The 20,813-nt window shown below is 41.7% G+C and overlaps 2 protein-coding genes and 1 non-coding gene across 5 annotated transcripts; all 3 read right to left on the bottom strand.

Moving 5' to 3' along the window:
* Nucleotides 1-79: 79 nt before the first annotated feature.
* Nucleotides 80-5,633, bottom strand: arhgef3l (Rho guanine nucleotide exchange factor (GEF) 3, like). Of its 2 annotated transcripts, none has more exons than XM_029505717.1 (13): nt 5,410-5,633; nt 5,034-5,082; nt 4,865-4,912; nt 4,284-4,340; nt 4,034-4,141; nt 3,800-3,958; nt 3,352-3,414; nt 3,160-3,256; nt 2,537-2,613; nt 2,088-2,345; nt 1,351-1,521; nt 907-1,099; nt 80-621 (listed from the first exon to the last, which is right to left on the bottom strand). In XM_029505717.1, the coding sequence occupies exons 1-13, from the start codon at nt 5,445-5,447 to the stop codon at nt 374-376; spliced, it is 1,566 nt and encodes a 521-aa protein (XP_029361577.1). In that variant the 5' UTR covers nt 5,448-5,633; the 3' UTR covers nt 80-373. The 2 variants fall into 2 exon arrangements, with proteins under 2 accessions (XP_029361577.1, XP_029361576.1); XM_029505716.1 differs by having other exon boundaries at nt 4,865-4,915; nt 5,410-5,632.
* Nucleotides 5,634-6,137: 504 nt separating this feature from the next.
* Nucleotides 6,138-20,548, bottom strand: uba1 (ubiquitin-like modifier activating enzyme 1). 2 transcript variants are annotated; one of them, XM_029505706.1, is made up of 26 exons: nt 20,335-20,548; nt 17,108-17,224; nt 16,970-17,028; nt 16,697-16,865; nt 15,519-15,653; nt 15,319-15,425; nt 15,152-15,239; nt 14,932-15,064; nt 14,750-14,847; nt 14,373-14,519; nt 13,870-14,046; nt 13,524-13,631; nt 13,334-13,414; nt 12,555-12,707; nt 11,906-12,071; nt 11,553-11,749; nt 10,406-10,470; nt 9,983-10,178; nt 9,335-9,409; nt 9,042-9,231; nt 8,795-8,880; nt 8,612-8,704; nt 8,152-8,343; nt 7,631-7,732; nt 7,438-7,538; nt 6,138-7,326 (listed from the first exon to the last, which is right to left on the bottom strand). In XM_029505706.1, the coding sequence occupies exons 2-26, from the start codon at nt 17,222-17,224 to the stop codon at nt 7,191-7,193; spliced, it is 3,171 nt and encodes a 1,056-aa protein (XP_029361566.1). In that variant the 5' UTR covers nt 20,335-20,548; the 3' UTR covers nt 6,138-7,190. The 2 variants fall into 2 exon arrangements, with proteins under 2 accessions (XP_029361566.1, XP_029361565.1); XM_029505705.1 differs by lacking the exon at nt 20,335-20,548 and adding an exon at nt 18,680-18,909 and having other exon boundaries at nt 7,191-7,326.
* Nucleotides 7,913-8,014, bottom strand: LOC115046919 (small nucleolar RNA U6-53/MBII-28). Its single transcript, XR_003840990.1, has one exon. It is a non-coding gene; the product is annotated as a small nucleolar RNA U6-53/MBII-28 (small nucleolar RNA).
* Nucleotides 20,549-20,813: the final 265 nt, after the last annotated feature.

Raw genomic sequence — 20,813 nt, 5'->3', positions numbered from 1 at the left:
ATCTCTAATCTTTTCTCTGTAGATCTTCTTGGCTATACTTAGACATTTCTTTGTGTACCTTTCCACGAATCTCTCTATAAAAGTTTCAGTGTCAGTTTATTAAAAAACAAAACAAAACAAATAAACAACAAAAAAGAAAACATTTTGCATCATAAGTTCACATTCGGTATCGCTGTTCCAAAGCTGTACAGTACGCATGACCACAATCACACAATCCATCAGACAGATGAAGACGATAAAATTTGCCAGATAGGAAATTTTGTGTGCCTAAGCCAAGTCATCTTTCACACACAGTCCCTTTTATTTTCTCAAATGTCTCAAATGCACACATGTCCAGAGGCTGCACTGGTGTCCTGATGGAGAAGTGTGCCACTCAGCGGCTGGTATGGTCTGGCATTTCAGTGTCCGAGCTGAGGCTGAGCTCAGCTATGTGATACAGGGCAGGATCAGGATGGAGGGAGAACTGAGATCGGCTGGTTTGAGCTGTCTGGTCTCGGGACTGAACGATGGCCTGGCGCAGGCAGGTGATCCACTGCTGCTTGCTGAAGGAGTCATTGGCTTGCAGGCTGTAAGAGTGAGCTTTCGAGCGCCCTCTGCTGCTCACACGGAAACAGTTCTTCACTGGTGGGGGGCAGAGGAGGAAATGAGAGAAATACAAGGAAGGAAGGTTTCATGTTCACAAGAACCCCAGTCGTGAACAATTTTTGCCATCAAGTAACAGTTTCATTTATCTATTAAAGAACAATGATCACTATATGCAAGTCACAACTTCTAAGTTTTGATGGCTTACTGCTCCTTTGGTGTTGTACTCTAAAAATGTATGACACTTTGACAGTAATTAAGATTATACAAGTCATTTAGCAATGACTACAACATATTTACTATTACATAGCATGTATGTGTTACCTTTGTCATTTCCTCCAGTGAAGGCTCCCCTGAAGGTGCCGCCTCCACCAGCCTCTCCATCTGGGATCTCCTCCAGATTTATCAAGGCGACGGGCAGAGGCTGCCTGTACACATTGAACACATGACCTCCATCTCTGTCCTCCCCCGGTCTTGTCAGCACCAAAGCCAGCTCAAACAGGAATACATGCAGCCGCTGACAGAGGAGACAGACACCCATTATGTGAGTCTGAGAGAGATGGCTTCATGGAAAATAATATTTACTACTATATGAACAAACACATTAGAAAAGCCAGAATCATTAAAATATTTTACGGGACCAGAATGAGGGCATTCTTTCGAAATTTGATTTTCAGCAATTTCACGTGAATGTATCTTTCATTTAAGATATAAACGTATCAAACAACTCAAAGAAAAGGTCAGGTAAATCAGCGGAAGGGCTGCTACCTGGCCTTTGTTGTTCTTGAGCTCTCCATGGCAGTACAGGAAGCGAGACTGCTGGATCTCAGGTAGTCTCTGACTCTCTTCGAGGTAGGTCAGACCCCGCCTGTAGAACTGGCACTCAGCCTCCCCAGTCTTCTTGTTTACCTCTGCTACAATGCTCTGGATCAGCTCCAGCTGAGCAAGACACAGCACCAGCAAGGACCAGGTGAGACACAGTGACCTGGACTGGGCTCAAGTACAATACAACTCCCACAATACATTCAGGGTAAATTATATCATATGGCATTTTGAAATTGCTAACATCCAGGTTCAAATGTAAGCTTGAGATGTCAACAGGAAGAAGCAGAAATAGATCTCTCATCCTGTAAATACTCAAGTCATTTGGTAACAGTAACTAAAGTGAAGCTAAAAGAAGATTCTCATCCCATATCCTGGACAGCTAGGTAGATTTCAGAAAAAAGAACTGCAGATATACTAATAAAGGAAACATATACAGAATTTACTTCAGTGTTCAGCAGTTGACTTGGCACACATTTTCTATATATCCTAAATAAAATATTGTTGATTAAAGTGGTTACTAAATTAAAATCTTAAATGTCCATTTCATCCCCTTACATCTCCCAAACACAACACAGCGTCAGAAGGTTGATATTCTCATCATCCTCGATAGCTTGATTATATATGGACTCATATTAAGATGTAAATGCATATTTATGTAAATACGTAGGAATCGAACTCACTGCATCAGGCAATGCGTCCTCGTCAGGGTGCTCTGGAGGGGTGCACTTCTGTATCTCCTTCAGCAACAAGGGGTATTTGACCAAGCGGCTTCGAGGGAGATCCAGGAAGTTCCACAGGTCCAGTTTCCTGCTGAACGAAGACTCTTGACAAAGGCGTAGGAAGTGCTCCACTCTCTTCTCGTGTTTCTTCTGGTCCAGCAGTGCTTTCGCCCCCACTTGGTTACAACAGTAAGTGACATAGGCCTCCAGACAAGGGAACTGCAGAGAGGAGAGAGGATGGTGAGGCAGAGGGAACCAATGAAAGAAATCTGAAGTCTGATAAAAGCAGAGATGTGCACAAACTGAACTTTGTTACTTAGAGTTTGAGAGGAACTACACAGACTGGAGAGAGCGACGGAGGATCGGAACATTTTCTCTTCTCTCTCTGTGGTGTCCATGGATACACTCACCCAGTTCATCAGAGTCGGCCCCACCTCCCCGACTGTCTTCTCTGATCCCCTCAGCCGCTCCAGACGACTCAGCAGATCTGATAGGAAACATAACACTTAACCTGCTGAATTCTTATTTATTTTTAATAACTATATAAATAAGTGTTGACAAAGCTCAAAAACATCACACTTTACTTTGCTCTTTACTCAGCTAAACAATGTTCTTGTAATAACACAGCATTAACTATTACGTATTATTTTTATTATTATTAATAAATTATATGAAAACTCACAAAAAGAATATTTGAACAACTCTTCAGTGCAGTAAATTGTGTTTCACCTTTCATCCATTACCTGAAGGTCTTTTTTTTTAAGTCCCCCTAAATATTGATAAATATACTACAATTTTAGTCTAAGTCTTTTTTAATGCTTTTAAAAATATAACTGTCACCATTACTCAGTATAATCTATTTGGACAGACAGGAACCAAAATAAAATTAATTACAGTGAGGGACAGTTGTAGTTCACTGAGTTTAATTATTGCATGGCTCAACTTGCCATGTACATGAGCAGGAAGTGAGTAGGTGTGATGATGCATGAGTGGAGATCAAGATAACAGGAGTGCAAGAAGCGGAGAGGTTTACCCTCGTGGAGAGGGATGAGGGAGTCCAGAGTTCCAAAGATCTGCCCAAGTTCACTCTCCGTCATGATGTCCAACTTCAGCATGGGCTCATAGTACACCTGGCAGCACACACAGGATTCCAGGCTCAAGTGAAATAAATATGCAAATCATTAAAGCATGAGAAGTTGGTGCTAGGCTTTCAGTGGGCACGTACCTTCTTCAGCAGACTGAGGTCCTCGATAAGTTGCCTCTCTCCCTGAGTTAGCTCATAGATGACCTACAGGAAGAAACAAAACCGTTCAAAGTTTTCAACCAGACATGTGGAACCATTTGCAGACACCATCGTGTGGATGCAAACGCATGCTTGCATAAGAAGTAAAATACACAGATGGACTGCATCAGCTTTCACAGCTGATTGTTAAATAAAGGAAGTTTAGCCTCCAGTGCCAGCTCACATCCTCTTTCATAATCCACATGTAGAACTGCTTCACAGAAAGTAGACTTTACTCACCATACCCACACTTCAACCACAGCCCCACAGTTTGACCCACTTACCCTCAAAAAAAAAAAACCCAAAAAACTACTTTTTAAAAAGTGCACAGAGAATGCACAAAGGAAATATTCCTGCAAATGGCCTAAACGTAGCCTGCTGCGTGTCGTACCTCTTGACGTTTGATTTCCTTTGCAGTGAGGTCATGACTCTCTACAGTGTCACTCCAGCACTGGCTGTTACGCCGGCGTGGGAATGACGAGGCCTTTGGGCGAGAGCGCAGGGGAGCTGGGGGCAAAGGCCGAGCATCTGTGCGAAAACTGATGGACCGCTGTGAAGAGAGCACGGCGGTGATCAAGGTGATCATTTTGTCGAAAAATGGCAATTTTTATTTGACCGTTGTTACCGAAATGGACAGTCCGATGCGCTTCAGAGCAGGAGTCTTCGCTGGGGTTATGACCCCTGTTAGGCTGTTGGACTTTGACACTGGTTTGACCCTTTTGTTGCTGGGCTCCTAAGTTAAATGATAAAATTCACTGTGAAATGTGTTTAAAATAAATGTAGATGTGTGTCCCACAGATTGCTGCCTATGCATACAAGATAAGAAGGAAAAAAAAAAAAGAGCATCTGGAACCTGTAAAAGAGAAACACCTCACCTCTGACTCCTTCAAGCTTTCAGACATAATTTCACCTTCCTCATCTTCCACCTCATCCTGTTTAAACAGACAAAGATCAAAAGAAGGAGTAAGAAGTGAGCTTGAGCAAGACATGAGGGAGTTCAGGAAAATGGAAAGAGAGAAAAGTCGAGTCGGGTGAGATACTATAGGGTGCAGAACTCTCATTTCCTGTGCAACTATTTCAAAGAGGAAGAAGGTTGAAACTCTGCCTCTGTAGTAAAATACAAGATGTCTGACTGTTTTTTTTTTTTTTTTTTCTCCACACTAACCACATCAGCTGAATGTTCAGTGCAATAAACGTGTAATGGATTAAATAAAAAAAAAGGTAACCTGTGCATGAAACAATGAAGCAATTGTCTGAATTAGTGTGACCGATAAGGTTTAAAGGATTCAGGATTCAGTGAGTCTACGGCTGCACAGCTTAACGTAATGTTCTCATCTCCCTTGTTGCTGAGATCTGTGCTCAGCATTGTGGTCACAAAGGTAAGGTTGACTAACTTCCGCTAGCAACAGAGAAGATGAAGAAGAGGCACTGCAACGCAGTTCAATGTCATACTCACCTCTGTGATTCTGATAACTGGTTCAGGGGCAGCATCTTGTTTTCTCTTCTTCTGAAAACAGAAATGTTACATGACAGTGAGTTCCTTCATTGTAAGGATCATGGCCAGATTCATTTCATGTTAAGATTAAACAGAGATAAAACACAGCAGTGTAGATGGTGTGCCATACCCCAATATGGTCACAGGGAATGGAGTTTGACTCTCCTGGTGCTGCTGACCTAAATAGAACAAAATTATAAACGGGCAATTTTCTGTATAGTTGAGATGAAGGTAAAAAAAAAAATAAAGTAGTTAAATGGGAGCATAGCAGTGTGTGTCAAAAAGAATAATTTGTCAGATTTCTTGCGACAGTTATACAATTAGGATTAAATTCCAAAAATTCATTAGTGCTAGCATTTTCTTCCATTAATTTCCAATGTGCTGGACATTACTATCAAATCATAATACCTTCGGCAGTTAGGTATATTATGTTGTACATATTGTTCTAGCCAGCTCATAAATATACGGCACCTTAATGTGGAAAGTTATTGTGAATTGTATCATACCAGGAAGTCCTTTTGTCTCCGCTCTCCTCCACTTCCATCTTTTCTTCACCTTCAACACATCTTCAAAAAACCACGAGTCTCAAAAATGAGAAACACTTAAATAATAAAAATTCTCAGGGGTCCTTTGGTCTTTTCTAGTTGAAAGACAGTTGTTTGTGCCGAGTTTGTCAGAGTTCCGTGCACTTCTTCCTCATCTCAGACCCGACCACATCCTTTAGTGTTGCACATATTCATGTATCCGCTCTTCACAGAGAGGAGGGCTCAAAACTCAGCGTCAACCTGATCCACTTAGCCTCACTCAAAGCTGTCAACTGGATAATGGAGCTTCATTTGTAAACACTATTGCTGAACAGAAAACTGATCCTGATTGTTAAAATGCTGATAGATAAGAGGAAGTGAAAGATTCCTAACTGCAGATGACATGTCCTGTTGAATAACCTGAATTAACTGAGGGGGCATTTAAACGATAGGGCAGATAACTATAACTAAAGATTCCACCTAACACCGACCAACCTCACTGGTAGATGTTAAGCTGATTCAGGTTGTTTCCCGGATATGAAATATTATGAAACTTCTTGAGAGCTTCAAACAGATCACACAGGAAAAACAATTAATTCTGTTTGACTGGAGACCCAAACCACATACAGATTCAATTAGATACATACATGCAGTGCCACCAACACAGCTCAACAAAAAGTGAAGTAACCACAGACATTCAGAAATGATTTTACATGTTTATTCACTATCACACTAAGTGCTTGCATTTCAAGATACATTTCATTGCCTTGCTCTTACACTGTAATGTTTTTTGGAGTTAAAGTAGAAAGAAGACAGTTTATGATCTACAAGGTGTTTGCCAAAAACATTCACTCCCTTATCCACCAACCCACCCACCCACCCAAAAAATAAAATAAAGTTGTAAATAACAAACCACATGAAATATAAAGGAAACAGAGCTAAAAATGATGTCATGTGCAAGAGCCCCTCCAGAGTCAGAGTGCTGGATGAGATTGGTGTAGGGGTGCTTCAAACCAGCAAGGGTTCCTATTCTGCCAGTGTGAGATTATTTTCCAGTCAGGAGAGGCTGCCGACTCTGGGTTTAACTGTTCAGGTGCTTCTACAGTTACAAATTTCAGGGTCTCGGGCAGAATTAAGGGCAGTGATATGTGGTTTGACAAAATGGATTCTCAGTATATGTGTCACTACTCCGGGGATTTTTAGCAGAATTTCTTTTACTTAATGAGGTGCATCTTTGAAATAAAATATAAAACAAAAAACAGCAAAGCAGGACCAGGTCTATGAGACAGGGGACAGAAGAGGGAAGAGAGCAAGTAAAGACGAGGGGAGACAGTTGACTGGATTAAAAATTAAAATCCACCCTTTCGTGATGGGACACAAGTTGGGACATGGAGTGCCAATAGGATCACTAAGGCTGAGAACAAAAGTGAGCAGAGAGATTCTGCTCTACAGAAACATGAGAGGGTCCATTATACATGCTCCCTTCCTCCAATGACACCCCTGTTCCCACAGCTGAGCACCCACTGGATCCCTAACACACATACAGGATTCCTTAAGTCAGCTTACTGGGGCTATGTACACTCAGGCACAGGTTTACACAAACCACAGGCCTAAAAAAAACTGATTAATCCAGTAGAGCTGACCTGGATCAACATCACTTACCCCCATTCCCCACCTCGACTCTACTCCTCACTTAGACCACCCAAACCCTGTCTCCCCCTGCAACACCCACCCCTCCTTTGTGGGTGATTTCAATGTGGAGCTCAGCGAATGGTGTATCTGACATAGGGCACTTCCACGTCTTCGTCTGACAGGTCATTACAGCAGAGCTCAAACACCAGGGCTTTGACATGCTTGCCCAGCTTCTTTTTGGACACTTTAGTCACAATTTCCGTCATCCTGCAGAGCACAGAAAATTCAATTATCCAATAGAAAAGAAAGACAAAAAAAAAAAAAAAAAAAAAAACACCCACTCCTGCTGTATGTGCCTCAAGAAAGCAGACTACTTACGGCAGATCAAGTCTCTCTTTGAGTTTGGCAGCAGGCATGAAGAAGGAATAGAGCATGGACACTCCCTGAGAAAGCATGGTGATCTCCAACTTATGCTCATTCTAATGACCAACAGGAGAATAAAAGTATGTGGTTAAATGTTTGCCAAAACCACATGGTGCTGAACAGAAGAGATGAGTCAAGGACAACATACTTTAAAGTAGTCCAAAAACTGTCTGAGTGTCATCTCCTCCCCATTGGACTGCAAACCTGTGACCTCAAAACGATCCCACAACGTCCAATCAATTTCATAGTACTGCAAAAATAATGGAGAGCAAGGATTAGGAAAATCAAATTTAATAGAAAGCACACAAAACCCCAATGCTTTACAAAAAGTTGCTGATTGTTGTGCTTTTCTAAATGGTAAAAAGCAGGATGGACGTCATCAAGCCAAAATATAACTTAAAATGCACTGTTTCTCCTCAGCACACACTGATCTCATCAGCGTGAGAAGGTGAGTTAAACTCACTTGCACCCAGGCAGACAAACTGCATCTGCCTGGTGCATCAGTATTAGCATGGCTGGATCATCATCGGAGCACAAAGACATCTCGTACATACATATGGGAGCCACTTACAGGGTACTTGGCAACTTGTTGAGAATAAAAAAAATAAAATAAAAAGGAAAATAAGCATTTTATTTCTTTACAGCTTGAAACAAGTAAATGGCTCCTACCTTGTGTTTGGGAGCGGCAATGGGTTCAGAGAAGGCAAAGAATGGCAGAGCCAAGTTCATGAAGCCATTTTTGTATGACTCCAGCTTCTTGTGACTTTGGACAATCTTGATAAGCTCCAGGCACACCAGGCCAACCACTGCAGCCGTGGTTGTGGCAATTGCAGGAATGATCTTGCCAGCTATCAGTTTGCTCTGGATTAGAAGATGAGTGAACAAGAGGGGAAAGAGGGGGAAAAAAAAAAAAAACAAACTTGTTTAATTATTTCAAGAGTTATTACAGCACGTTACATTGTAAAAAAAAAAAACAAAACAAAACAAAAAAAAAAAAACAAGAGCTTTGCTTCAATGATTACTTGCCACCTTAGTTGATAAGAGCTATAGCAGATACTATTAAGGATCAAGGGCTTGCTTTTTATCCAGAGAATTTCACGTCAAAAATAATGCACAAAATATGGCCCACCTTGTGTCTGTCTGTAGGGGGAATGTCATAGTTCTCTGCTCTCAGGTTGGATGCTGCCACAATGAAATCCATGTGGAAGTTGGTGTCATCATCCTGTTAATACAGTCACACAATTGACAGTTAGCAACGTTGGGGTGATTACAGCAAAGCTTAAAAATATGCGGCAAAGGATAGAAGGTGTACCTTCTCAAAGTCAATGGAGGTGAGTTTGAACTGGGAAGATTCAGGGGAAGGCAGTTGGGCCTTCAGCTCCTCCAGTCTTGAGTCATCTACATAAAAGATCTATCTGTGGTTAATTTTGTTTTTCTAAATGCATCTACAAATGTGGAAGCAACCATCAACAATGAATAATTTACATGAACAAGTCTTTGGCTAAAAATATGAGTTACGAAAACTGCTGCTTGTTGCCATGCAGAGATTTGTCCCTTACCAACAGAGGAATTACTATTCTGCAGCTCCTGATCAGAGACATGGATTTTAACCCCTGACCGAGGGGTAAAGGGTGGCACCTTCACTTCCTGCAAAATCTTGACCACACCTGCACGATCAGTGCTGCCTTGCAGGCCATATGTCTGAGCAAACAGGTTGGCTGCTGCCACTATATAATCCATATGCAGATCCTAAAACACAAAAGCAGCTCTGTTATTACCTTAAGACAATGAAGTGAAGAACAGATGATACTTGAAGTAGGTGCATATTGCATAATAATGAATGGACACTTGCATTACTAGTGCTGAATTCTAGGGGGTGAGGACACCTCTTTGGACCAGACCAGAAAGGGGCACCAGAGCTGGTGAGCTGAAAGAAAAGTGATAAATTAATGCCTTAAAGCCAGGCAGCATTGTCTCTGTGTGGAGCTGGAATTAGCTCCAGCATCCCCGCGCAACCCAGAAAGGGATAGGCGGTAGGAGATGAATGAATGCCTTGAAGACCTCAACATGCAAAATCTTAAAGGTGGGGCTCATTGGACACTTCATTTCTCCTATGGGAGATAGTTACATTATTTTGGGGGATTTTAATGCATTTATTCAGACAAAAAATGACAGAAGCCAACAGGAAGCAGGGGGAGAGAGTCGAATAATATTCAGCTTTGGTACCCTGATCAAAGTTGAACCCAGGACACTGCGATAACATGTCTTGCACGCCAACCCCTCAACTGGTGGTAGAGCTTACTTGACTTATTTATACGAAAGCCGAGAAATGACAGGAGATGAGGGGCATGGTCTCCAAATTGTTACATGCAAACTAAATTTCAAAAGTGCAAAAAATACACCGAAGGGGATACAAGACAATTTTTCCAGAGCATATGGGGGAGATAGCAAGCCATTTTAAGTAGACTAATATTCACCATGCAGTGTGCTCAATGTATACCTGATCGGGAGGGAAGTTATGCAGTAGCTGGCGGATATTGTTGTTGTACTGGCACTGCCAATGGTTGCGTGCCCATGCTACACAGTCAGCCCAGCTGTGGGGGCAATCTGTGACAAGACTTTTGAAAACAGCATCCAGCACCTCCACAGGCTGAGCTCCAGGAAGCTTTAGAGTACGCTCCATGAACTTAGGATCTCTGCAAGAACAAAAGTCATAAACCTTTTAAGCTGGCGACCACTACATGCAGAACTGTTCATCTGTTGCCCACCCCTCAGGGTGAGAAATTGTTTTCAACATGGGATTAATGTTTCTAATGTTTCTTTTTTCTAGTGTCTTAGTCTGAGCTGCCCAAACTTATGTGCAGTCATTTCATTTAACTACAGAGATGCCAAATGGTCACTTCAAGATGACAAAGCTACTTACGTGAGGTACTGCATAGCGTTCTCTGGTGGCTGTTTGAATAATCCCTCAAATTCATCACGGGCCCACTGAACAGAAGATGATATTGTTCACAGATCATCAATACACTCAACTCACCACGCCAGAGGAACAATGTTTTTGTAAAATGGAAAACCATTTTAGTCTGAACAAATTAGTCTTAAGTCTTATGGGAGAAAGAGGCACAATTTAATCATATAGTTTGATTGTATTCGAGTGGGAGACATGAGCACTGACTTTCATGAATAATATGGGTGTCAGGATTTAATTCCTAAATTTGATTTAATTTTCGATTTTAAGGTCATCATTTGAATCCCAATCTCTTTATTTCATTTTAATACAGATATATTTTGAACCCATCTAGTATCACTAATTTTTTTGCCATGATAATTCATTTAGTTTTTCAATTATTTTGTAAAAATGTCATGTTCAGAGTGATATCATCTCCATTAGTTAGCAGCTTACCACACCAAGGCCTGGTTGTCAACTTTAAATAATTTATGAACAATAGAATGTTAAATATAACTTGTTTCATTGTTAAGCTAAAAAATTTAGCGAAGCATGGTTCCAGTACACTGATTAAATGCTTAAATCAAGAGTTAACTGTTACACTGTTCCTTTCATGGTTAAATCTACCTCTTTATGGTGCCTGTAAAGATGCTCTGCCATGTTGTGTTGCATGTGGAGGATCTTATATACATGTAATAAAGCTTACAAAGTATAGTTTTTTGTTGACTCGTCGAATGCGAATGCTGACATAACTCAAGGGAAAGCAAAATATTTCACCCAGGTGATTTCAGCAGGAAGAATGTTAATGTCTTCTATCATCAGCTGCCTGGACATGGCTACATCCTTTATTCTACCTTTAATTTCATGGTTGAAATTGAAATGCGCTTATCAATAGCCGATTTACAATCAAGATTATGATACACCTAATACTTAAATACATTCTTACCAAAAGCTGTGAAGACCCGTTCGTAGTAACTGTGCCTAAACATGGGCTATAGCAAAATTCTTGGGAGCGCTGCATGACAGCAGGGTTAACGTAAAAATGATCTAGACTTTGAAAACATTGTAGTACGAATCACGCCTTCCTCTGCCTTTATCACTTGAAATGTGTATATCTTCTGACCTGCAGTGTGTGTTCAATGGCATTTGGGAAGTTCTTCAGAGTACAGATGGGGATGGATTTCTCAGGTGGGTCTTGGCTGGAGCTGTATGACTCTGTGAGGAAGGGAATCACGACCTGGACATTGCCTTTGGTACCCAGAGTACCAGACTCCAGTAAGGGTTTGCGATAGTACACACACCTCCGATCCATGTACATACCTGCACATAGAGAAAAACACATAGGGAATACAACATAAATACATGCTATAGAAACAAAAACATACAATATTAAATCAGTGAAATACAAAATAAGGTTTCCTTGCAAAAATATACCCACAGTTACAAAGATTTTAAATGCAGATTTGTGTCACTTACGTGCATCAACATTGTCCAGTGCATTAGCCACTCCGTCAAGGCTTTCAAAGAAGTCGTCGTCATAGATCCTCTCTGTGTCAGGACCCACTCTGTTCTGGTGTCCTGTGATCCTGATGGAGGGGTTCATCTGCTTAACCGCTGCTGCTGCTGTGTCACTCTTCATTTTCTGTTATTACACATATACAATTTATATTAATAATGACCATTTCCAGTCAAATGCAAACATGTAAAAAAAAAAAAAGTGGTAAAAACTGTTACACCTGTTGATAACTAAATTCCATTACTGACATAATTCAACAATTGTTCTCATCATAATGATAGTGCGGGTTGTGGGTTCCTCCAGCCACCTCTGTTACCAAGATGCCTTGATGGATTGAATGAATTAAGGCAAACAATGCCATCTAACAATAATAGTGTTCCGATACTATAACATATCAGGAATTAGCCATTATAGCTCCTGGCATCCATTTGCCTCCATCTAATGGCGTATGCCATCATCCATCAACAGCAGTAACATTAAGTGCACTCAGGAACAGCTGCAATGTGCAGGGAACCCATATATAGAACTGTTTGGAAATATCAAATTGAATCAATATGTGCTCAATGTGTTTTCCCTATTCCAGAGAATTGAGCAGACAATGATACTGACCGTAACATCTGAAGGCCTGAAAAGGAACTGTCTGTTGAGGTTGGACTTCTCTATGGTGTCCATGTCTGTCACAATGACCTCGCCCTCCCCGCTAGCCAGTCCAATCATGGCAAAGTTTTTCAACAGCTCACAGCCAATGGCACCAGCTCCCACCTGAAATGATTACAGGTCATTCGGTCAATAAAGCTATTCATGTTGTGATCAATGTTAAAACACCATGTGACAAACACCCTCCCATTTACACTACTGAGTAACATATAGATTGCAAGGTTTCCCCAATGACAGAAAAGTGAGCAGATCACATGAACATATAGAAGCCCAGAGTATTTAGCTACGGGAAACAGTGTAAAACTAAGCAATATTGGGAAAAATTAATTTTTGTTCTTTTTTTTTTTTTTTTTAAAGAAGCAATGATAGTGATAATTCTTCATCAAGTCCAAAACCAACATCTGTTGGTCTGTGTCTCTAGACTTTCCAAACTACCTCAGACATTGCTCAAATGCACCCACCAGGGACAAATCTTTTAAAATTATTAACTATAATCGAATTCATATAAAATGACACTCTAGGTGAGTGATGTGCATCTTTGGACAATAGTGAAAGGTTGCAGCACAAGGATTCAGTCTGCCAGGTTTGCCACACTGGAAATTGTTACAGGATCACTTAGATGGAAGTTGAGATTTTTCTTTTCCCCCCATGAGATTTGTTTAAAATAGAAATGTAATATATCACCTGATTCCCTTAGCAACAGGATGCCAATTTTCCATTGGCCAACTCACCAGGAAGTAGCGCTGCTTGGCAAGCATATCCTGCAGCTTGGTGCCAAACACTGCAATCTGCCCATCATACCGACTGTTCCTCTGGAGGGAAAAAAGGATAGAGGCAGAACGTTTGTTTTAACACGGTCATTTGTCAGCTTCATGTGCATCCATCTTCAGTAACTGATCATGATTCACCATGAACACCTACAGGGGCACACTCTTCCTCTGTGAGCATCTCTCCTTCGTCTTCGGACAGGCACTCCAGGGCATCAAAATACAGCCATTGCATTATTGGCATAAACTTTCCTGTGCATGCCTAAGGATCAGATCAGGTAAAAATGTCAAGGAACATTTGTGAGTCAGAAAATTTTTTATTCCATTCAAGCCAATTATTGTGTAAAACTCCAATTATGTGTTGTGACAAATAGCAGTATAACTACAGAAAGACTCGTAAATTACAGCTGGCCAAAAGATGCATTTAAACACAATAGCCAATAACTACAGATTATGTCTGGACTCAGCTATTGATTTCAATTTGCATTGGTGTCACTGACCTTCATCACTTCCTGTGCAGCAAGACCACCAATAAAGGCATTGACTGGAGCCAAATCACCAGCAGAGACATATGCCATCTTTTTGATAAGAGCTTCATCCAACTGCTCTACTTTGGCAGAACCTGTCTGGGCTGAGTTCACCTCCTTGGCCAGGGTCAACAGTTCATCAGCATCAGCCTGTAATATACATATCCAGCATGTTAAACATATCACAAACATAACCTCACCTAATAAACTATAAAATGTATCTGTCTGTTGAATAAACGTATGCTGAATAATATTTCATGCTTAATTCTACATAATTTATTTCTGTACTTGATGAGTAAGACTTCCCATTAAGGGTAGTTGCAATTAAAATTAGGTTAATTACCAATGCCAAATATTAAGACTATAAACACTGAAAAGAGACAAATGGGTATTACCAGAACACAAACAGTTGGGTTTTAGCCACAACATATATATAAATTCGGGTAGCACAATATTTCTACTGTCATGTTATTTACCTGGTTCCAAGGTGCTGGAAGGTGATTGTGTTTCTTTTGGAAGGCATGAATAGCCTGGAAGCCCACATGCAGCTGTCCTGGTCGCTCAAGCTTGGCAAAGTCTGTCATCTGAAATTCTGGCTCAGCCATGGAAGAAGAGAGGGATTTCTGCACAGAACAGACATGAAATAGTGAGGAGTGAGTTGAATTCAACATGTGATTTTCCACTGGTCACAGGCACAGCAGATGATAGGAGCATTCAAGTATTGTAATTATTCATAATTTTTGACCATTGGTAATAATGGGAAAAGATATTTAGACTGCAATTGATTGTCATGAGTAGAAAATTGTATTTTAGCAAATGTAGTAACTTGAAAATGGCAACACTTGTCACTTACAAAAGTAATTTTCTTGGCCATCTTGACCTGGGAGACTATTCCTCCTCTTACATAATCTGTGAAGCCAGCTGTGTCACAGATGCTGAAAGTGTATGGACCTGAAAAGAGAAAATCTCATCTCAGTTTTTCAAAGTGATAATCTGATGTGCACAAACCATATCTTGAATGGAAAGAGGTCTTACCCAAAACTTTGATTTCCACTGGCTGGCAGCCATTGAGCTCTGTCATACCCTGGACCTCTGTGAAAGTGACATAGTCACCACTCTCAAGGCCATGACGAGCCTCATCCAGGCATGTCACCACCCCCGGATTGTCCTGCAGAAACACATACAAATAATTAACTTTATCCTTATAGAGGAGCAACTGCTTTGAAAAAGAAACTCCTAAGACGTAAGGACCAACCTTGGTGATCATGGAAATCATTGCACTGAGTGGCTGCTCTCCATTGGTGTCGTACACCATCATCTCTTCAAAGTCACAGAAAAGCTGGCTACAGAATGCAAAATGAACATGTTAGACAGTCACCATTGTGTGTTCAATGAGAACCATAAAACAGGTGAGAACCTTACCCAAATAGACCACGTGTATCTGCGACAATCAGCTTGATTCCTCTGCTGTGGCAGAACTCCCCGACATGCAGCTGCTCATCCAGAGTTGAGTTAGTCAGAACTACCACCTAGTTTGCACAAAGAGATTATTTTAAAAATCAGCTTTTTTTTTCAAAAACACTAATATTAAAGGAATGCAGTCCATCTACCTAAAATTTTACCTGGAACTTCGTCAGGTAGTCTTCAGTAAGTGCTCCGGTGTAGGCAGTCACAGGAACATAGTTATTAAGTTCAGCCAAACGGGGCTGGCTCACTTCTGCCCTGTTCTTCCCCAGATCCTCTTCGCGGATATAAAACTGACAGTACAATGCATAAGATGTTTCAGAAGCAATGACAGAATACAGTAACACAATAACTGCTTATAATATTGAATGGGCACTAAAAATTACAGTAAAAAGAGACAATGGCAGCCTTTTGTTTGTCCTTTTACTGTTATGCACAAAAAGATTCACTGTAATAAATAATCAGTTCAACTGAAATTCATAAGCAATCAGAAAGTGTTGGAATAGGGTTCTCCACAATTCTGCTGCACTGTGCAAACAATTTCTGTGCACAAATGTGACACTGCTACAGCAAAGGTGAATATGTCACTGAGATTAATCTCACTAAGAGTTGAAAAAAGACCTAATCCGGTAGAAAAGATGAGATTTAAAATTTGCCAAGTGTAGAATGATGTCGTAGATCCAGTGGTTGATTAAGTTTGAATTCCCATGCAGGCATGGTTGACATGATAAGCAACATAAATTATACATAGCATACTAAATTCAGCTTAAAGGAGAAAGGATCAACAATCAGCCACCAGTGGCTGAAATAAATGTTTGAGAACATATGGTCAAACTCAGATTGGATGATTACACACAGCTGGCACACGCCTCTAATAACAATCACACAGTTCTGTAGGGTCCCAAAAAGGTAAGTCTGTGCTAAGAATCCTGAATGAGCACCTGAGCCATCTATTCATACATGTATTAGTCTGACCTTAAATAGAAAAAAAAAATCAGGGTCTCAGGCTGACAGCCTAAAACAATCTCTGGAACATAATGATGTTCTAAACCAGGCTTGAGATCTACAATGATTATGAAGGGCCACCCACTGATAAATCTGGGTCAGTCCCTGGCTAACGAGGGTAGGGGTGGAGGTAGTACTCTTTTTGGATGGCAACACACACAAGCAATGGCACATAACCAATAGGGCTACACTGCACTTTGGAAAATAAGGCTCCAAGGCACCTAATGAATCAAAATACATAGTTAACTTGCCCCCCCCCCAAAAAAAATTTATTAAAAATAAGTCAATTTCTGTACTAATGCAAATTGGGAATAGCCATTAGGCTTCTTACTTGAGAGGAAAGATCTCTCCATTCTGCAACTCCTTGATCATGAACAGTGACACTTCTAACTCCTCCCAAAATGACGTTCTTGGCAATCTCCACTCCAAGACCTTTCATACCAGAGATTAGGACATTGGAGTTCTGCAAGCGCTTCATAGCGTCATGGCCCAATACGTAGCTAAGGAAGACAAAATATCATCAGCACACACACAACGAATAGCACTGAAATTAAAGCAGAACTTTCTGTTATTCACAAGACACTTGTACAGAAACAAGACTTACAGCTGTCTGGAGTACAGGCCTTCATCGATCTCAGCATCATTGCCATTCTTAGCCATGCCCTAAGAAGAGAGTAAGAGGTCCAATTACATTAAGTTTGTGTTCCACCCAAAAGCATGCAGTGTGCGCAATAGCACTTACGTTGGCAGGTGTGTGGGACAGATCAGTTCTGACAGAGTTAGAGGAGGAGCAGTGGGATCCCGTCTTCGTCTCTGATCCTGACAAGCGACGCTTCTTGGACAGCGGCGAGCTGGACATCTGTGATTAACCAACATTAGAATAACCACCTGAGTGATGTAATCACTCAAAACTCATTGATCAATACTGTCATTTACAAAGATTCATGAATTTTAAATACTACAGATTAAACACATTATACATCAAGCAGGAAAGGTAGTCCACATTTTATGGAGAGTTTCAAAAGATAATAGATTCAAACGCATAAGAAACAGATAATTGATTGCTACGGCTCCATTAAGATGAGTGTCCTAGCTAAAGGCTGCCTAATCTCCTTCATGTTGAAGAGAGGATTTCTAGTCTAGAGAGCAGCTGGGCTGGCTACAAGCCAATCCAATCTGTTGGAAAACGAACTGAGCCTGGGAAGAGACGTGAATAAAAACATTGAGTCTTTTCCACGCTCACAGACAACGCTGACTTGTTTATGTACTTGTATTGTTTATTATTCCGGTTTCTAAAGAGCGCTAACATTGTTTCGGAAAAACAGCTGAATCATTAAAAGTTCACTGCGGTAGCTTAGGCAAAACACAGTCACTGGCAGGTGAGGACAAGGATAGTGTTGTACCGTCGGAAGATATACAGGACGCGTTTGTAGATGGCAATCTTTGAAAATAATAGCATCTCAATGTTGTGGGGTTAGCGCGATTTCCGGACAAATCCCGGTACTTCACTGACTAAAATGGGCCGCAGTATCTGGAGAACATCCCCAACAGCGCGGCGTTCCTGATCGGCCACAATTTCCGCATCCAATGCAGCGAACTTACCCGGCAGCACAAACCTGGCCATTCATACGCCTTCCTATAATCTTACATGATTTAAGGAGCTGGGGCACCTCCTTCAACAATAACTTCTGACTAAAACCGAAATCGACCAGCTACTCTAAATGGTCGCTGTTCGTCAAAAGCGAAAATGAAGGCATCCGGCATGATACAGCAAAGCACTCACCGACCGACCCCCCCGCCCCAGGTTGGTACTGTTGTTGCTAGTTCCTTTGCTGAACCTCATACATAACGTTAGCGGGCACCAGTTTTTAACATTTCCTGCGTTAAAAAATTTAAATAAATAAGGTGCACCAAATGTCAGTCAACACAAAGAGGAGGCCGAGTATGAAGCCTACGACTCATCGTTTGAGTGATTTGGCAGGTGGACAGAGTGGGAACATTAATAAGTTAAAGGCAAGAAAACACCGCTGTCGACCGGAGCTTTAGCCGCTCGGCCTTAGGCCTGAATTACCCCGAGTGCGGAACACAACTTTACAAGCTAGCTGCAGGAGCTATGTGCAACCGACTAGGAAATACGAGCAACTGGTTATGTTTGACAGCTGGCTAGCATAACTCGTGTATTGATACGGGTTCAACTTTCAGCCGTCAATAAAAAAAACACAAACTACATTTAGGCTTATAGCTCCACAGAAGCATCCCGCGAATGAAAAACTAGCCATTACACTCGTGCCCCCATTGATTTCTCTTTCCTTACCAATAATGCTTCTCGGTCCCTTCCCAATGCGAACCCGCTCCTCTCCGTCAGCGTCTAGATGTCAATAAAACCGATGACTAATAAATTCGATTATTTGCACAACGAAGAAGAAACGCGATGCGGGAATTAGGGCAGTCTGGTGCTATATTGTCGAGTCACTATGTCGTTGAACTGAGTGTCTCCTATGTAATTGCGTTGCTGGCTTTGCGACTGCAGACGGGAACAAAACCAAAATGGCAGATAGGGAGAAAGGGGTGGAGGAACCGTGACGCAGGGGCTGAAATATTCAACAGGAAAGGGCGGCCGAGAGCACGCTGCTCCGCCAGGCGCTCCGCTCATTGGTTAGCCCGCTGAAGCCCGAAGAGCACACATCCCGCCCCTGCTACCAGGAGATGCATGCCATGTACATTACTGTACAATGAACTGTTGGACCCCCACAAATCCACACAAGAAACATCTCACAAATATCCTGCAAACGCACGCCGAGCATGCTTGAATACGAGCGAGAATCGGAAGGTCCAAACAGTGAGCTGATGGTCATCTTTTCAAAGTAAAGGCCCGAGCTGAATGAAATTCAATAACAGCATCTTTGTCTCAGCGTGAGACGTCGTTTCCTTGTGTAAGTGGACTATACGTACAAAGCAACAAAATTATACGTGCAACAACGAAAGGGCAAATAAAATAAGTTCGGGCTCAACTGTTTTTCATACTGAAAGCCACCTGGTGTGGTGTTGTTTCAAGATAATATCGTATTTCTGCATTCATCAAAACAACACTAGTCGAGCAGGACATGTTGCAACGATAACGGGGGCAGGTACAACATCAGGTGGAGTATTTGCTGGTTTTAGTGATGCTGACCGTCTGGGCCCTCACTCACATTGAGGTTAGGGGTTAGCGTTCCCTGTAGAGGAGGAGTATTGGGGGAGGGGGTGCCTGGCAAATGACAAAGGCCCAGCAAAAGAGTGGGCCGCATATTCCCGGGTACACATGTCGTGGGGGGATCCCAATTCACGTCTTCAGCAAAACAATTAAAACACAATTTCCACAGTCAACCGGGACTGAAACGTACGAATATCACCGATGTCACATTAACAAGATGCAGTAGTTGGGACGATGTAGGGGCACAAACCAACAATACGTTACTGTGATAACATCGATTGTCGTGATATCGTAACGTCAACCCCCAAAATTTAGATAATCGAGATGAAATAAAGCCAGCAGGCTCGAGGTTGCGTGAGGCAAAGTAGGTAGTCTTTACTTTTCAGCAAAGCGTCCATCTACTGTTTCTCGCCAACTAGCTTTCCAGCTACAGTTAAGATCAATTATCACTTAATATTTAGACAGAACTGACTTGCACATAAAAGGCTGCAAATGCTACATAAACGGTTACGTGACAGTGGCTTGCTAGCTACAGTTAGCCGAGACGGAGACATGAAAAGGATCAGTTAGGCGACGGTAAGTAACGTTAACGACTCCCAGAGCGCAGACCAAACGACTGCGTAGTTGTTAGCTTGTGTGTGGCTAGCTTTCTAGCCATCTAGCCACCCAACCACTTTTTCCTTCTTGTGTCGCTGTTAGCTAACTAGCTAACGTTAGCCAACTAGCTGGAGCTAACACTACCAAGACGAGAGCTTACACAAGTGTGCAGAACTTACCACATCCGATATTACTCGGCCTGATCTGTAGTATTAAAAAATCGGCTTGTGTTTAAGCAAGAAACCTAACAAACAACGTGACAATTCAACAGTGCCGTTGACTGCAAACTGAAAAGTGTGTCAGGGTGGCGGGCTCAGTGAGTTTTTTCCGCTGGACGGCTGCCTGCCCGGCTGTTCCCGAACCGTTTCCCCTCACTCTATTTCAGTTGAAAGCAAAGCAAAGCAGCAACATGTGCACGTTACGGGAACAACCACCATCCCGGTCCGGAGGGTTCAAGCTAAATCCAACTCCAAAAATGTATCGTAAATACATCGTTTAGCTCCTTTATTACATTCAGCCATATCTCCGAAAGGTTAACTTTTGTTGGAGTGCGCGCTGCTTCATTATTTAATCGTGTCTTGACTGTTAACGACTATGGGTATTTATTTCAAACCTGCGCCCTCACCAAATTTCGACTAATCCGAAGTTCTCGCAAAGC

This window comes from Echeneis naucrates, chromosome 7 (assembly GCF_900963305.1).
Source record: "Echeneis naucrates chromosome 7, fEcheNa1.1, whole genome shotgun sequence".
Lineage (NCBI taxonomy): Eukaryota > Metazoa > Chordata > Actinopteri > Carangiformes > Echeneidae > Echeneis > Echeneis naucrates.
This window is presented reverse-complemented; position numbering and strand designations above follow the sequence as displayed.

Excerpts from the sequence above, each read along its gene's own strand:
- arhgef3l (XM_029505716.1), bottom strand. The coding sequence starts at position 5,447 with ATGGAAGTGGAGGAGAGCGGAGACAAAAGGACTTCCTG. Across the intron at positions 4,142-4,283 it reads AAAGCTTGAAGGAGTCAGAG|GAGCCCAGCAACAAAAGGGT; the intron begins GTGAGGTGTTTC and ends CATTTAACTTAG. Across the intron at positions 2,614-3,159 it reads CCTCATCCCTCTCCACGAGG|ATCTGCTGAGTCGTCTGGAG; the intron begins GTAAACCTCTCC and ends GTTTCCTATCAG.
- uba1 (XM_029505706.1), bottom strand. The coding sequence starts at position 17,224 with ATGTCCAGCTCGCCGCTGTCCAAGAAGCGTCGCTTGTCAGGATCAGAG. Across the intron at positions 14,520-14,749 it reads TGGCCAAGAAAATTACTTTT|AAATCCCTCTCTTCTTCCAT; the intron begins GTAAGTGACAAG and ends TGTTCTGTGCAG. Across the intron at positions 11,750-11,905 it reads ACTGGACAATGTTGATGCAC|GTATGTACATGGATCGGAGG; the intron begins GTAAGTGACACA and ends CTCTATGTGCAG.